General features: G+C 34.0%; 1 protein-coding gene across 1 annotated transcript in view; it reads left to right on the forward strand.

Annotated features, from left to right (window-relative positions):
• XIRP2 (xin actin binding repeat containing 2) overlaps positions 1 to 17,918 on the forward strand; it is a 232,839-nt gene that overhangs the window by 183,938 nt on the left and 30,983 nt on the right. The window contains exons 3-4 of the mRNA XM_006921158.1: positions 10,647 to 10,807; positions 15,696 to 15,833. Coding sequence (XP_006921220.1) covers positions 10,647 to 10,807; positions 15,696 to 15,833 — 299 coding nt within the window. The remainder of the gene's footprint in view (positions 1 to 10,646; positions 10,808 to 15,695; positions 15,834 to 17,918) is intronic.

Consider the following 17,918-nt stretch of genomic DNA (forward strand, 5'->3'; position numbering starts at 1 on the left):
TAACAAATCGCTTCGACCCCGGAATGAAATCATTTTCTGTGTTTTGGAGGCCCTGACAGTTTTAGAGGTGCTAGTGACGTTTTAACAAGTCTATTCTGCAGGGCTTCTCAGAGGCAAGTCCTTTTGCGGCTAATCACAGACTGAGCTGGATGACTGTCTCTCTGGCTGAAGGAGTAAGCACATTTGCTTGTCATTTCTCAAGTTTCAGCCTAAAAAAAAAAAAAAAGATGATATTCTCCTCACAAAGGTACTGCCCACTGTAACTGAGTCATATACAAAGGAAGATTTGGAGCCTGGAAATCACAGGGAAGTTTTAGGGGAAAGGAAAAGCAGAAACGAAGCAGTAGGAATAAAGAGAACATGTTAGGAAATAAAGAATGAGAAAAAGAAGTTATATCAAAGAAGTAGTAATTTGGGGAGAGGTAGAATAATATAAAATGATATGAAATTTGGGGATTTTCTAGAACAGAGACTTTAGGGAGAAAGGGATGGTAATCAATTTAAATAGAAGGAATACTCAAATTGAATAGAATACCTATATTCAAATTAACCAAATATAAAAATGCCTCTCTGTTTAGGGGTATACTTCACAATGTAGTTTTATCACGCTGGGTACTTAGTAGAGCAACAGTGGACTGAATCAAAAATGAGGAATCCAAGACCCTTCTCTTTGCCTTTGGTAGGCAGCGACAAGGGCAGCAGAGAGTAGGGAGTGGCCCAGTCATCACCACCTGGCCAGTCCAGGCTGGAGTCGCTGTGCCAAACCCATTGCTCAGAGGCCCCAAAGGGAAATGAAAAATGTGAATAACTTATGGTTTCATCATGTCACTTAAAATACATAGGACAGGGAAAAATGTAAGGAACCATTTGGGGAGATAAAAGGAGTAGATCTGCCCCTGAAGTGTGATATGTTAGGGTAGCTTTCGTGAACTTAACATTTTCAGAGGACTGCCATGTTGTTTGCTGGTAAAAATCTGATGATTCACCAGCTAGTGCCTAAAACATAGGTAAACCAACACTTTGAATGTCATATACAGTGAGTTAGTAATTTCTTCCCTTTTATATGGTTTCTCCACCCCTGAGGCCATATGAGTAGGCCTGTGCCACCTTCTCCGCTCCAGTCTCATTGTGTAGTTATTCATTTTTTTATGATTTATTGCATTCTCCTTGTTTCAGGAAATGTGGCAGATACTTGGCTTATAAAGAGGAGTGGAACATCCTTACAGGAGGCTTTAGAGTCAGAAGGAACTGAGTCAAGTTCTATCCTTGCTACTTACTAACTTTGAGTTTTGGAAAATTTGTATAACTTTTCTAATTCTCAGACTTCTATCATGTCAGATTATCTAGATGAAAATACCTAGAATATATAATAGCACCTAGGTGACTGAATGCTAGTGAGCATTCATTGTTTACTATGTACAAGATACTACGTAAAACTCTTTATTTTTATGGGTTCTCCTTCAGTCCTCACAGGCAACCGTAGATTCTATTATCTTTCTCATTATATAGGATAAGAAGTAGGAGGCTTAGAGAGGTTAAGCAATCTGCTTAAAGTCGAAAGTAAGTGTCAGAGATAGAAACTTCTGTGTCCAGAGGTGATGATTGCTCTCCCTGCAGATCTGCCTCCTCCAGGATAAAGTTACCCAAGACAAAACCTGGTGTAAAACAGGTTTACAAAATTGCTAGCTCTGCCCTGTCCTGGAGGACCTTGCATGTTGGTGGAAAGTGAGAAAAGTGGAGAGGACAGACAGACTTAAAGATACACTAAAAAGTAATAAGTAATATAAATAGGAGTATAATATTTAAATGTTGGCAAAGCATAGCTGAGGAAACTACTCACTGTCTGGGTTAAGTGAAGACCATCTGAAAAGAAATTAAGTCACTATGAAACAACATGTAAGTGACTTTTTAAGCCTATCAAATCTGATTGGGCTTTATCTATTTTAATCTGATTTCATCTCTATATAAATAAATGTGATTTGGGGGGCGGGGATATGGAGTGTAGGCCACCAAGTTCCTCAAGATTCCCCTCCTAATGGAGGCTTCATTTTGGTATTTCTTCAGACAGGCCAACTTCCTTAGCAGGTCCAGCCATCTGGGAACTTATTTTATTTAGAAGTCAGTATATCGAAATGATGGAAACTATTGTATTTTTGCTTTTAGAGATAAGGCCAGATCAACCCTTCTTAGAATGCTGTATTTCTTGAGGATCTCTCTGGTGTTTTTCTTTTCTTCCCTTTTCAAGTAGAGCAGGACTGAATATAATAGTGATTCATAATGCCCAGCCCTTGAGCGCTATGCTTGGACAACAGTAAAAGGGGCAGTAGATATTTATTGAATGATGACTAAAGCCTTAAAGGGAAGATTATCAATTACCTTCATTGTATACCTGAGATATAGATTTAAATAAGAGGATACCTTGATGGTAGCAGGACACCACTGCCCATGCCCTGGAGCAGAACAGATCAATAGAAAATAAGAGCATTGGTCCTTGCTTTGCATTTTCCATCTTTTATAGTAAAGTTCGTTCTTCTTTCTATTCATTTGGATTCATACCTAACCCTGTCTCAAGTTTGATCTTCATGGTGACCAAAAAACTCTAAACTGAAGAATTTGCTTTGATTTCTAATTCTAAACAAAAGCTTATAAGGACAACAAAGGAGCCACTTAGAGCCATAGAAATTCAACTTACTAATTTCTCTTTGATTTATCCCTAGATAACTTAAATAAATACTATCCAGAAAAGATCTGTGTGAAGTGTAGGAAGCAAAAAAGAGGGTTCATACCCTTAATCAAAATCTTACTTTGTAATAAAATATTAGATTTTAATGAAAATATACTTACATAAATAACTATGAAGAGTTGAATAACTTTATATTCAGAAATCCCTGAACTCAATATTAAGGTACTAATGATTACCTAATTTTTGACTGAATTCGGTTCATTCATAACTTCTCCAGTACTATCCCACTAATTCTTGTAGCAATTGTACTGATAAGTGGTATTATTTCCATTTTACTGATGAGGAAAGTACTAAGAGCACTTCTTTTGAAATGATAGGAGGTGCAGAAAACAGAATGCATTGGGAAGAATAGGATCTAGGGAGGATAGTTTAAAAAGTGGAATATGATTCACTGTGTTCATATGCTGGCTGGATGCCACAATATAGTTTTTGTGCTGTCATGGCATACGATTCCATTCATTTTACTCTTTGCCCCTTCCTCTTTATGTTTTTTAAGAACTGTAAATCAATGCCAGATTGAACTATACACTTACTTTTTCATTTTATTCTCCATCCATTTCTTGGTTTTATAACATTCAAATGAGGATAAAATATATAAAACTCAAATTGATTATGAATTTGAATTGGCAGCAGCATTCTGAATGTTTAAAAGAGATGAATTTTATTATTATCTGAGGGATATGCAAATATTTAGAATTATAGGAGATTTATTCATGCTAATGGCTCTGAGCCTAAGATATATCCACTGGTATGATATCCTGTATACAAATCTGAGCTAGGTTATAGATCATATATTTAAATTTGATAGAATTTAGTTCATCACTCTCCCAATTTAGTTCTAAATCAATTTTCCGAGTACTAAGCAGTTGACTTTTTTATAATGCATCCAGAATATAATAGTGAGGCTATTGATGTGTTGCTGAAAGTCTGCTTGCTTTCTTATAGTGGTGTCTGTATTTGTGTCAGCCTTGTGGGCTTCCATGTGACATACCAGGTCACTCACTCTCTGCCTGTATCTTAGTTGGGATTAAATAAAGGCTTCTTGAATTAATTTTAGAAAATTTTGAAGAAAAAATAATTAAATTCTTGTTTTTCTGCTCAAGAGTTCAAATTACTATTAAACCTTAGAATTTCTTTTGAGTCATAATTATACACTGGATTAGCTATCTGGGACTATTTTATATGTATATATTTTTATTGTATATGCAATATAAATCAGTTCTTGACAGAAAAAATGTACCCCTTTGTTATTTGAATTTTCCTTCATCTTTTTATTGAGGAAGGTGCTTATTTGGGTTTGTTTTTTGGTTTTTGGACACTTGTACTTCTTTGAAATAGCATAGAATTGTATTGAAGTCACAAAACCTAGAGCCAGACTACCCGGCTTCTCCTGCCAGCTCTGTCACTCACCAGCCACCTGACCCTGAGCAAGTTTTATAACCTCTCTGTGTCTCTGTTTCCTTATCTGTAAAATGGAGATAAAAAAATAAAAATAGTCTCTACCTCATAGGGTGGTTGAGAACATTAAAGGGATTACTGTCTGACAGATAGAAAGCACTTTATACATGTTTGCTATTATTTTTTAAAGTGAATCATTCTTTTGAGTCATTTATTCATTTTTCAGCAATGTTAGGTTTTGTTTTTATTTTTTTCTGATCAGTTGATGTTCTTTACTAAAAATTAACACTTCAGCCTATCTATCAATACTGTCCCTCTTTGGTGTTTCTTTTGCCTTATAAATTTCGTTTAAAGAATTTTCTACTTTAAATTTTTTATGCTAAAAAGTTCAACTAAAATTATTTTATGAATTACTTCCATTTCCCTAAAATTCTTTTATCATTTTAAAAAAATATTTAAGTCTTTCGGCCATCCATTTGTAATATGTGGTGTGGTGAGGAACTCTTAACATTTTCCTCAACATCATCACTCATTTCATTTTTCCCAGCATGATTTATTGATAATGCTGCTGTTTCATCCCCTTCCTGCATCTTTCTGTATTCCACATATTCACATGGCCAGCTCCCTCATGTTTCAGTGCAGAATTTCATTTCTCAGGATGCCTTTCCTGCCACCTGCTCATTGTCACACCTGGTGGATTATATTCTCCTCAGCCCCACCTCCCATAGGCTCCAACCCATCTGGTGTAAAACTAGTAATTCTTGGGTCATAATTGCCTATCTCTGTCTCCAACTAGACTGAAGGCTCTAGAGCATAGTGGACATGTCTTATGCTTATTATAGATAACCAATATTTACTTAATGAGAATAAATATATTAAAATAAAACTATTGATTATATAGTTCAAGTCATTTTTTTTAAATTTTATATGGCAGAGATGGAGGGAAATATGTTAATGTCACCCACAGCAACTGTATTCCTATAAAATTCTCTTTCTTGTTACTGATGGTCTTTATGTGCTTCTGTGCTGTGCTATTCAGCATGTAGTGGTTCTGCTATGTATCTGAGGCTAAACAGCTTCATAATGGGCTGGTATCTTCTATCTATAGAATAGCCATCTGTCTCATTTAATATTCTTTGTTTTTAGTCTATTTTGCATGAAAGGAATATAGCCATGATGACTTTTATTCATTTACTTTTGCCTGATAATTTTTTCCCAATATTTTCTCTTTAAATTTTGTGGCTTACGTTAGGTTTGTTTCTAGACATACACTTGGATTTATTTGTCTTTGCCCTTCAGTGTGAAGTATGACTTGTGTTTATTTTCATGATGTTTAATTACATTTGATTTTACTTCTGCCTTCTCCTTTTGGTATTGTATTTTGAGACCCTTTGTTTTCTTTTTGGTTAACTTTTGTTACTTAGACTGACTTATGTTGCTTTCTCACATGGGTACCAACTTGGATTCATATAGACTCTAGTTCATAAAACTAAAATTTTAGTAACCAGTAGACAATTCTCTAATTCCTTTTAGTTCTCAGTGTTATAGAGAAGATATATGGATGTGTGAATTTTGTTACCTTAGCACAGAAACTCTTTATGTTTCTGGATAATTATAGAATTTTTTTTCTTGAGCAGAAAATGTTTTGCCAGGATTTGCTGACATATTGGTGTTTTAAAATTAATTTTATTCTTGATTATGATAAATAATTTTTATCTATGCCCAAATTTTATTTTCCACAATTTTTTCTTCTATTAGATCTTATTTGTTCTGTCCTCTCCCAACCCTCCCACTGAAATACTATATTTCCTTATAGTTTGGATTTTTCTCTCTATCCTCTCTCCCTGTCACCTTCTTTTACATTGCTGTTAATATGGTAGTGATTTACTTTCTGCAGTGTACATTATTCTATTTACTGCCTTCAAAGTGTATTTTAATTCTTCTAAAGACATTAATACCTCTTCTTCTTTTCTAATTTCTTACAGCTTTCTTTTCTTCAGATTTCACCTCAGCCAGATCTCTGCTGTAAATCAGACACAGTTAATATCAGCTTCATAACCCAGATATTAGCAAGTGGTCTCTTTGTGAAATAAAGAGCTCAAAATATTTTATTCTTTATTCTGTAGATTTTCACATTATTTATATTGGGTAGGCAAAAGGAAAAAGAAATGAGACTCACATATTTTTGAATAATATTTGTGTAGGCTGGTTTTAAAGTACCTGGTGTTTAATATCTGTCTTTCATATAATAACATCCATTGTATTGTCACACAATCATCATTTCCATAAAATTTTATGCACAACTACAGTTTGGGAATGTGCCGTCCATATTTTGAAAGTAAAAAGAAATATTTACATTTAGAAAATATGCTGAGTTGGAATCTTGCTTTAGGAATAAGATTATGACAAAGCACTTTGCCTTGTAAATCCTGCCACATCAGACATTTTCTGAGTAAACATCTTCCTGATTTTGACAGTATTTTTTACCACTACACTGATCCTAGCACTCTGTGTCAAGCCATTGACCTTCATTTTCAAATTGTTACTCTATAAAGATCTTAGATCATATTTATATATTGTTATTTCAGATTTTTAGATAATTATTTAATGGGAAATGAAGATATATTTGTCATTTCTTAATATCATAAGAACATTTTTATAAACCGTTGAATTCCACGTATGAAATTTCCTTAACAGCTAGTTAGAAAAGTGGTTCATAACAAATGTAACAATGACCTTTTGGAATGTCTCTTGATAATAGTCTGTGCATATGTCTAAGAATTCTTTCACTGATAATAGAAATTGTGAAATTAGGAAAAAATTCCAGGGTGTATTAATTATACTTACTATTGCTCATCGTATTCTGTATCTGACTTCTTAAAGCTGTTATTTTAATACCTCGAGGCTAACATGATAGGATGACTGTACAGTCCCTTCTGTGAGTGATAACAGGCATGTGAATAATTATTTGAGAAAAGAAGAGTATTCTGCATTCTATTGTATTACTGTGCTTATTAAAAAATGCTTTATATGTGTATTCTCCAAAATTCAGGAAGGTATGATAAACTTTTCGACCTGCGTAAATTTGTTTGATTTAGTTACTTAGTTACTTCATTTTAAAAAACTACAGAAGAGAAACACATGTTTGGGGATGGAGAAAATAGATCACTAGTTACACAATCTCTCATAATTAAAGAAAATATGAACTAGCTATAAGTCGGATCTATCTGTAGTATATAAATATTTATATTTCAAAAATTATAAAATACGCCTTTCCCGAAGAATCTCAGAATTCTCATAAAAGACATTCTTAACCCTGGTACTTAATAGTTCCCGTGATAACAGTTTGAATTTCTTAGTGCTTTATTTTCTTTCCAAGTGCTTCCCTACATGTTCTTTCTATTTTATAGGATTTATTCTACTATACAAAGAATTCAGATTTTGTATGAATTAGAAATTATTTTCTTATCTTCAAGTAAAAGAAATCATTTACTATTTAAGGTGCAATGGATTCTAGGCCTGGCTATGCAATTAGCTCTGAAAACTTAGGAGATCTCACTGAACTTCTTTGAATTTTTGTTTATTCATTGCACAATAAATTACCTCTAAACCTCAGAAACAAGTAACTTCTAGTACACTCATTTTGCGGTGTTAATATTTATAATGTCTTCTAACAGAAATGGTCATCTGAAATTTTTATTTTCTCCTTCCTCTTTTCACAGGCCACTTTAGCCTTATAGAATGTTCCTCCACTGTCTTAAGTTGCATACTTACAGGTTCCATGATTCTCTATTTTTCCGGGCATTTTATGACAATAGCATCTTTATTTGTCCTTCTACATCTCCTTTGTCTTTGAAGATTGCCTCAACTCATTTCACACTATTCTCCAATCTCAGTTGCATTCAAGTCTTTTGAAATGCTCATTATGAGGTCAGGGGACCAATGTTCCTATCTCTTCCCCACAGAGCCCTAAGAAAGGGCTGTCTTATCAACCTTAAAAATTTACGATGGGTGTCATCAGCATCAAGATAGGAGCAGATAGGGGCACTGTGTTATAGTAGACTGCGCAAAAAGCATCACCTTGTTTTTCAGATGAAGAAATTGATAAAACATTGACTTAAGAGGATAGGAGACAATATGGACATAGCTTATTAGCTCAAATAAGTTTTCTATTCCATGACCAAAAAAATACTAATGAGACAAAGGGAGAAAGACAAGAGGAGAGAGAGAGAAAGAGCAAGAGAGATTAAAAAGTGATGTCTTTTCTCTGATCAGAGTTAAAGGCCACAAGGCAATGGAATCCAAATCTCTTTATACTCAGGATGCTGAATTTCTGATTGTTGATTTTGTGCATTTCTCAGTGGGATGAAAAAACTTAAAAATTGAATATTTGAAAAGCAAATGCTATTTGTAAATTTTAGCAAAAATAAACTCCTGACTTTATGTTAAGATTAATAAAAGAATGACATGTTTATGAAAAATATACGAAATAAAATTTATATTTTAAGGTGGAAAACCTTTAGGGGATCAGGTTCCATAAAGTCTATATAATGATTATTCACGACAAAGAAAGAAAAGTACAGTTGAATATAAACTGAACTCATCTGTGCACATAGATAATCCACAGGGAAAAAAAGAATGAAAATAGATTTTCTTTAGCATATGAAAAACTTTCAGTGGTTTGTGGGAGTCTCTTTTTATCAGTATCAACTGGAAGCATGTACTTTTGTCTGGAAATGGGATTTTAGATGACAGGTGAATTTCAAAAACTAACTGACATTTTTTGTGAACATATCAGTGTTGTACAATCTCAGCATTTATAATACAACCTCTTTTTCATTTATATTTTGTGTCATTTTGAAAGTATGTCAAATAAATATATTTACAATTTTAATTAAAATATATGGAAATGTTTATTTGAATAAGAAATCCCTATGGAAAGCCAAAATCTCAAGTAGTCAGAACAAATGATTTTTAATTTTTTCTGGGTCTCAGTTGTTCTCAACTGCAATTAGATACATAAATCTTAAAGAAACTAATAGAAAAAAAACAACAATTAAATAAGATATTTCAATGGAGAGGCTGGGGGAGGAGGTAGGAAGAACAGGGACGGTAAAGGACAGCTCAGCTCTCTGTTATCTGGGGTTTTTCAGGCCTTGGTTCACAGTGATTAAAGCAAACCAATCCAAATAACAAAGTACAGACACCAAAGAGCCCTACTTTTTACGAGTCCCAGAAACTACTAGTCCTAATGTGAAAGACAGGGTGTACATGAATGAGTGATGAGTGTGTGTGTGTGTGTGTGTATCTACACACACACATACATATACATACATAGATATACACATCCATCTATCCATATATATATGGATAGATATATATATGGACACATACACACACAAGTGCATATATATATATATGCACACACACATGCATTTGTATACACACACACACACACATATTTATATTTTATACACTGGTCCCAGAAAGAGCCCTTGAAATGATTTTAGAATTACAATATCCTATAAGAATGACCAGTAAACTAGTAAGCAAAGTGATAACAGCAAAGAATATTAGATTAAATATGAAAAACTAGTTTTGAAAGCGGTACTGGCATATAAAACTAAATAACCATGAAGGATTCTTATGTTCCTTTCATGTGAAAGGAGCTCGTTAGACTACATGAGACTATGTAATCTCTAAAATGTTTCTGTTTCCTACAGCTGTTATTCTGTGATCATGCAATCAGTCTTTTGCTCTGTTTCCAAGTTTGTAATTCCAACTACCCTGTATTTTCAGGTGGACGGCTTAAATGGGGAAATATCAGACTATCTGAAATGAGTGATTAACAAAGCTTTTTCTTATAGTACTATTATTTCTTTCTTATGTCACACATACCTCTATGAATAAAAGAAAAGAACAGTCTATAATTCTCATAGCATTCACATATTTTAGCTAGATCCATCTCCTCGAGCGCCGAGGTATTGGGAGAGAAGGAAAGAACAACTTTTAGACTTGCTAAAGATTAAGTTCAACTATCAAATCTACCACGTATTAATTGTGTGATCAAGGAAAAGTTTTTTAACTTTGACTCTCTGTTTTCTTATCTATGAATTTTAGAAAATGATAGCACCTGCCTCATGAGATTGTTTGGGAAGTAAATAAGATAATACTCGTATAGCATTTAGCATAAATTCAACACATAATAATGTTTATTATTAACATTATCTCTTAATAAATAGCTATTTCTTATCAGCATAACTGAAGTATGAGAATGGGGACAACATTTTCCTTTTGATGTTTGTATAAGCATATGCTCCTATGTAGGCATTTGGTAGCTTTGTTTGAAAGCTTGAAGAAAAGAGGGTAACAGTGAAACATCGAAAATATTGTGAAATGTCGAAGTCTGTTTTACGAGACCAGATATTTTAAATGCCTTCATAAAGTGACGCTATTTTCTTTGCAAAGCCTGACACATATCTTAGCATGCTACGTTTCTTTTCAGTGACTGTTGGCCCTAACAAAACTGCGTGTGGGTTTGCAGAAGACAGTGCTTCACTGACTGAGTGTGTGTCAGACCTCCAGGAAGTGGTGTCCTTGAAAGAACGGATGGAGAGGTACCAAGCAGCTGTTTCCAGGGGTGACTGCCGCAGCTTCTCTGCCAATGTAAGCTGCTCCTGGTGGTTTTGTGTTAGGCAATATGCTTGTTGTCTGCTCTTTACACACCCTCCTTATATTGTAATACAAGAATACTACTGGACAATGGAATACAGTAGAAAAAGCACAGAAATAGTGTGAATCAAATTTAGGTGATCTGAATTTAAGCTTCAGCTCTGCTTCTTATAAACCGTGTGAATTTGGTCTACTATCTTCCCCCTTTTCAGAGCTTCAGTTTTCTTAACTGAAAAATGGGAATAGCCATCTACAGCAGACTGTCTTAGTTTGGAGTTAAAGAGATAATTTATGTGTAAGCCATAAAGCACTGTATAAATGTGTTATTATTGCCATCATTATCGTTTAACCTATAGCTATTCTCCTCAGGAAGGTTGAGGATTAATTTCAAATTTTAATAATGTGGGCCTGCATGCCTCCCTCCTTGGTTTCATGTATAGTTCATTTAAATTCACTGGCAATATAATTTCTTTTGCTTTTCTCCTTTCTCTGTATGTACTAAATCCATTAGCAGTATCTTAATCAACATAGAAATGAGAGAGATTAGCAATGTAGGCACTCTGCTAAACCAATTATGATTATAGAAAACAGTAGGATTCAGTAAGACCACCAATTTTTAGAGCTAATGAATAATAAAGTCATATTCAAAGAATTTGTTGGGTTCCATATTCTGCAGCCTTCAATCCACAGGACTTGATGAGTCATTTTATTAGTAGCAGCTTTATAGCTTAATGGAATATAAGTATACTATTTTATAATTATAATCTCCAAATTAGCAAAGTTGTTCATTTAACTGAGAGAAAGAGAGAGAGAGAGAGAGCGAGAGAGGGAGAGCGAGAGAGAGAGTAGTTAAAAAGGCTGTATTCTAAAATAGCTACTCTTAACATTCTTTTTTACAAATTATTTAGAGACAAGGCTGACTGTGCCAAACTCATTAACAATATTGCAATTCTAGATGACATTTAAGTTTTTACATAGTCTTTAAAATATGTTTAGAAGCAGCATAGATTCTGAATGGATGTACGAAAATGACATAAGTAGGTAGAACACTTCTCAAACTAATAGTATCACCCCAGCACCTCCTGCCAGTCTTCTTAGATAGCACCCCCTGCTGGATCATTAAAGAACTTTACTACAAATTAGTGTTTTAAATTGGAGAGATTAATCTTGGGGAAGCAAGCTAATTTTAAAAATACCTAAAGACTGGTTATTTAACAAACTACCTTTTATTTAGTAAGACATCTATCTTTCCAGGTACTATGAGAATATACCATAAAACCATAAAAGTTTGTGTAGGGCATGATTTTTATTTATAAATGCGCTAAAAGAGAATATTTAAATTGGCCATATAAGGAAACTAAATTATCACTGTCTAATACAAACATTTTTAATGTAACTTTTCTGGAGATAGTTTACATATAAAAACTTAATAATCATCTTTACTGCCTATACACAGACAAAAAAAAATATTGAGGGAAAGTGATTTATAGAGAACATGTAATTAGTGACAAAGCCATGCTAAATTCCTAGTCTCTTTTAACTGTATTCAACTGCCTCCTCTCATACAAGAAAGCATCTTTGGCCCAACAGATGCCCCACTATTTGGCTTGGCTCTAAGTGAATATTTTGAGAAAAAAAATTTCTGTCTACACAAATAAACCCAATATTTTATGTGCAAAATCTGGAAGACACTGATTCAGCCCCAGACTGAATCTATTATAGTTCAGTCACATTGAGATAGCTGACAATGATCAGTTTCTTGTTGTCCTAGACTTAGCCAGATGGCATCCTGTTGAACCTAAATGAAAGCCATGCTCAAGAAAAGGCAGCAGACTGCAGAATCCTCCTAGAAGAAAAGGGAGAAGTAACATTTTTTTAAGAAACAAATTTAAATGCCAGATTCTGTGCCTTTCAACTTTATTTTCTTTATCTTTTTCGACACTAACAGAAATCTGTGAGAAATATATTGTTATTCCCAGTTTATAAAGAAGAAAACTGAGGTTCAGGATCTGTATCTAGTCCAAGGTTTTAAATATCAGAACTGGGATTAGAATCACTGTCTAACTCCCCAATTTATGTTATTTCTATTTTGCCCTAGAACCTCAAGACAGTTCTTTGTAAAGGAAATTAGTGATTATGCAATATATTTACCTAGGTTTAAGTATTAGGTATTTAAATTAAATTATTAAAATAACTTAATATCAGGTAAATCCTATGTTAGATATTTATGTTAATAAGATAACTTTATTATTTGTATACTCATTAGATTCTAAATCTTATCTCTGAGTCCAAGGATAGGAAAGCTAGAAAAAGGATAAACATGAAAAGGTTTAATACAAAGCAATCTAAGTTATGTGGTTGTTTATAAGAACATGATTAGTTAGGATGTTTAGTACATGGTGCTAAACAAGGCAAAGTCATAGGAGTGATTTCCATCTGAGCCGGCTCATGGCTGCAGACTGCTCTTTGAGTAAATCTTGCCAACTCACACATGTAAACCTTCATTTGCAAGCTGAGGTGAACAAGAAAACCTTATCATCACCACTAAACTACAGCTTAAAGCGGTGGTCCCCAACCTTTTTGGCACCAGGGACTAGTGCTCCTATGATAATCTAATGCCTGATGATCTGAGGTAGGGCTGAGATGGTGATGCTAGCACTGAGGAGAGGCTGCAGATAGAGATGAAGTTTCACTTGCTCACCTGCCACTCACCTCCTGTGATGTGGCCTGGTTCCTAATAGGCCACGGAATGATACCGGTCTGTGGCTCAGGGGTTAGGGACCCCTGGCTTAAAGGACTTGTCTCACTTTCGTGGGCAAGTAGCAGCTGTAGTATAACAGCAGTTCCAGGGATGTTAGGAATAGTGGTAGGTAGTACTAGTAAAACAACGAACTGTATACATTTTGGTGTGTAGCTTATTCTGATTTGAAAGCACAATGCTAAAGGAAAGGAATGGGTATATCTATTTTTTTTAATTATTTGGTAGCTGAGAGCCAACTTGTTCAGTATAGGAACTGATATTTTTGAGAAAATGAACATACTATGAAAGTATCCATACATCAGCATAACTACTGAGGTTTACCAGATTAATTTGCACGTGATTTCGATATTGTTTATAGTTGTTGGAAAGAAGTTCTTCTTAACAATAATTCCCTTAATTTCTATAACTTAAGATTTATATATTTTCTATATATTATCAATCAAGGAAGGCTAAATTAAATGAAAGAGGGGTAAAAAAATATTGTAGCCTTAATTCACCCTTCCACTTCATTATCTGAAGTTTCAAAAGAGACGCCATACTTTCTCATGACTTTAACATGTATCAGATGGCAGTAATTGACCAGGACTTACATTTGAAGTTTGTTGCAGAATCTGACAGACTATATATCTAACACATATAAGTGTACAATCTTATCCCTTCTTTCCATAGAACCAATGTGCATATTCTTAACTATTTAACAGTTCATGAATTGGGAAAGCTTATGAACTTGATAAACACAACCACTTGGGTGTTTACTAGTAATTCAGCTAATCCTAAGTATTAATTAAATCTCTAATATTTTGGAGTGTGGGAAACCCCAAGACAGTAATTTTACTTCTGGTATCTGTTTGAGAGAATACATATTGGGGTAAAGATTTCAGGACCCCAAGAGTCTACAGTCCATGGTATGGAAACCCCAGCTCAGGGGCATTCAGGGCATCCACTTACTTTCATGTCTCAAGGCTTCCAAGGTTATGTCAGGACTGGGACAGACCTCAGGATACCTCCTGTCATTTGACGTGTTACTGAGTCTCCTTCCAGTTTTCAGCAGTCCTATAGGAGGGCAGGTTGACGTGGGGCCTGTTTGCTTTCCCATCTGGGCTTGAGTGCCTGCTGAGCTGGGGAGTATGCTGAGTTATCAAAACCAAAGCTCTTGAGTTTATAACACTTCCCACTGGGTTCAAAAGATCTGACAAGACTTCTCAGTGTTTTTCAAGTTGCTCCAAATGATGCCTATTAAAATAGACTTTCTCACCTGTAAAATGCAAATGATAGAGTAGAATCCTTCTATTCTTAAATCCCTTCTCCATCTCTCACCAATTCTCACACACCGATGCTAAGAGCTGAGTCTTGGAGTAGCATAGCTGCTGTTTTTTCTGCCTGTTCTTTAAGTCTAATGATTATGACAGATAGCTATGATTAAGACAGACAGATAGGAATTCAAATTCTAGCTCCAACATTCACATCCTAGCTGTGAGAACTTAACAAGCTACTTTACTTTTCCAAACCTCAATTTCCTCATTTTAAAATCAGAATAATGTGTCCACATCTCATAAAATACAAAGAAGCATCAAATGACAAAATATATATATGTACATAGGAACTCACTGTACACTTTGTATTAAGTAGTTGTTATTATTGCTGATATTAATATTTTTGCATAAGAGATACTCTGAGTCTATTTTGTTCATCCTTGATGATTTAAATACATTTTGGAATGAATCAAATGTTTTTAATATTCTTAATAATGTGTTGCCTATATAGACATTTTAGACTTTAATAAAAACCTTATTGTGAGTTAAAATTGAATCCATTATTTTAATTTTTACAGTCTGTGTATTATTAGAGAAATACATTTTAATAGGTCTAATCTCCAGACATCAGAATCTGAGATAAAGAGAATTACTATTTTGAAGATTTGTCTAACTTCTATCAAAAACTGATAAATGAAAAAACTACATGGAGAGATTATCTTTATTGTTTTCTGAAATAATTGTGTATATTAATGTCTATTTAATATATCACCCATCAATAATTGAATTGTCAACTATTAAAATAGAGTAAGAATCCTATCCTGTGTAGATATAAGGCTGAATATTCCTTTTTCGTAAATCAACCTAGATTATGGAGGAATCAGAAACGTGCACAGTACCTGGTGGTTTGGCCAGAGTGAAGAAACAATTTGAAAAGGACAAAATTGCTTCTTCCTGTAATACCTTTTCTCAGTACCAGTACCAGCACCAGAACAGATCTGAGCAGGTAATACTACTATAGTTTATGGATAAATCATGTATAGTCAAAATGCTTTAATTTCAGTGCCAATGTTGGAACTGTCTCTTTAGTAGTACATTTATTTTCATTACTCGTTAACAAAAATGGTAAATTTTAAATGTTTTAGAAAGCCATTTTTAAAGCATATCAATGTATTGATTTACTTAGAGCATTTTGCCACATTTCTTGGGAACCATGCTGGAATATTTTTCCTCTTCGTATCTAATGTTTGAAATATAAATAAAAATTAAATAGCCTCGGTTAGGCAACAGGTAAATAGAAATGTTGACAACAGTGATTATATTGAGCCTCTGCTTCTAAATGATAATTCATGGTAAACTATTGCTGATTGTTGGCATAGATTAAATTTGAAGCATTATTCAGCTGTTTATTGTGTTGAGTTTTCAGTTTCCTTTAAATATCATTATAAATCGAGTAGTGGAACCCAGATGTTATATAAAACTGTATAACGTAACTTTAAATGTTATCTTACATAAAAGATTTTTTCCCTCATTTCTTTCTTCCATTATCATATATCACCAAATATTGCCATGGGATATAATGATTTTTGAATATGAGTAATCTAAGTAATAAAACTCATTAGACTGAACTTGGCTCTTTGAAAAATAGCAATTGCACTGTAAACAGCTGCACTTTGGTCCATGTTTTCCATGAGGATGAAAGTAAAGGAGATGTCTGAAATTTTGTACAGGGAAATAAACATGGGGTTTTTGTTTTGTTTTATTTTGTTTTGTTTTGGTTTTTTTTAGAAATCTCTAAGATTTTTAGAGTTGCCTAAGTTTTAAAAAATAAGACAGTTGGGTGTGTACAGTAGGCAGGGGGAATATGTCAGATAGAATGATTAAAAAATAGATATGTGAAATAACATTTGTTTTCTTTATCTGGCTTTGTCTGAAAAATAAAAATGTGCAGTATAGGTAGCTTAATAAATTAATGTAAGATTTCTTTTAATTTTACCTAAGGGAAACATAATGTAAATAAGAAATCAATATTGGATATTCTTGTGATCTAATATATAGCTTTTGCAACATAGGAGTCTTTAAGTGAGTCATAGTGCATTTACTTGAAATTGGTCAATAATACGAAATAGTGTTATCAATAATTTAAGTAAATTCTACAAGAAGTGTAGGTAACATATGTAAAGATGCTTTATTGTTCAGAGAAGCAGTGAAATAGTAAGAGCTATGAGATTTGTAGATATGAGTTCACACGCCACCTCTGACACCAGCTGAGTGACACAGGCACAGGGCCACCTTCACAGGTGCATTGCCTAGGCAGTTGCTCAGAGCCCCATTTTTAGAAGGGCCCTGCACCTAGTCTAATGCCCTGCTGTTATTCTCTTGAAATTCTTAATAAATTTTGAATAAAGGATCCCATATTTTCATTTTGCAGCGGGTCTGGCAAATTATGTAGCTATTAATACATAAACCATATTCATAACTGACTCAGGCCTGTTTCTGATGTGTAAGATGGAAAAATTGTTGAGTGTTTTTCTATCTCACAAGGTTGTTATAGAGGTCTAATATAACAAAGAATAATTTCCATGGAAATATTTCATTATACATGAAATTTGGAATCAGGACTCTATTATTACAAAAGACAAAACCCAACCAAAAGTGGCTTAAACCGAAAGGAACATTATAGATTCACAAAAATGCAGTCTTGTGGAAGGGAGGTTTGGTGTAAGCTCCAGTGGTTTACTAGAGCAGCTGGCTTATAGGAACTCTTTGATTTTTTTTTTTTTTTTTTTTTTTTTAGGATTTTGCTAACCAAATGATGTCATGTTAAGAGCCTGAAATCAGCCATAGTGAGAATATTTATGCCAGAGAAATTAGCAAATTTAACAAATCAAGGATTTGTTTATTTCCTTCCTTCCCTCCCTGCTTCTCCCTCTCTGTCACTTTCTTCTTCTCCATCAACTTCTCCCACTTCTTTCCTTCCTTCCTTCCTTCTTTCCTCCTTCCTTCCTTCCTTCCTTCCTTCCTTCCTTCCTGTCTCCCTACTTCCTCCCTCCTTTCCTCCCTCCCTCCTTTCCTTCCTTCCTTTCAACCC

The sequence above is a fragment of the Pteropus alecto genome, unplaced genomic scaffold, assembly GCF_000325575.1.
Source record: "Pteropus alecto unplaced genomic scaffold, ASM32557v1 scaffold3, whole genome shotgun sequence".
Lineage (NCBI taxonomy): Eukaryota > Metazoa > Chordata > Mammalia > Chiroptera > Pteropodidae > Pteropus > Pteropus alecto.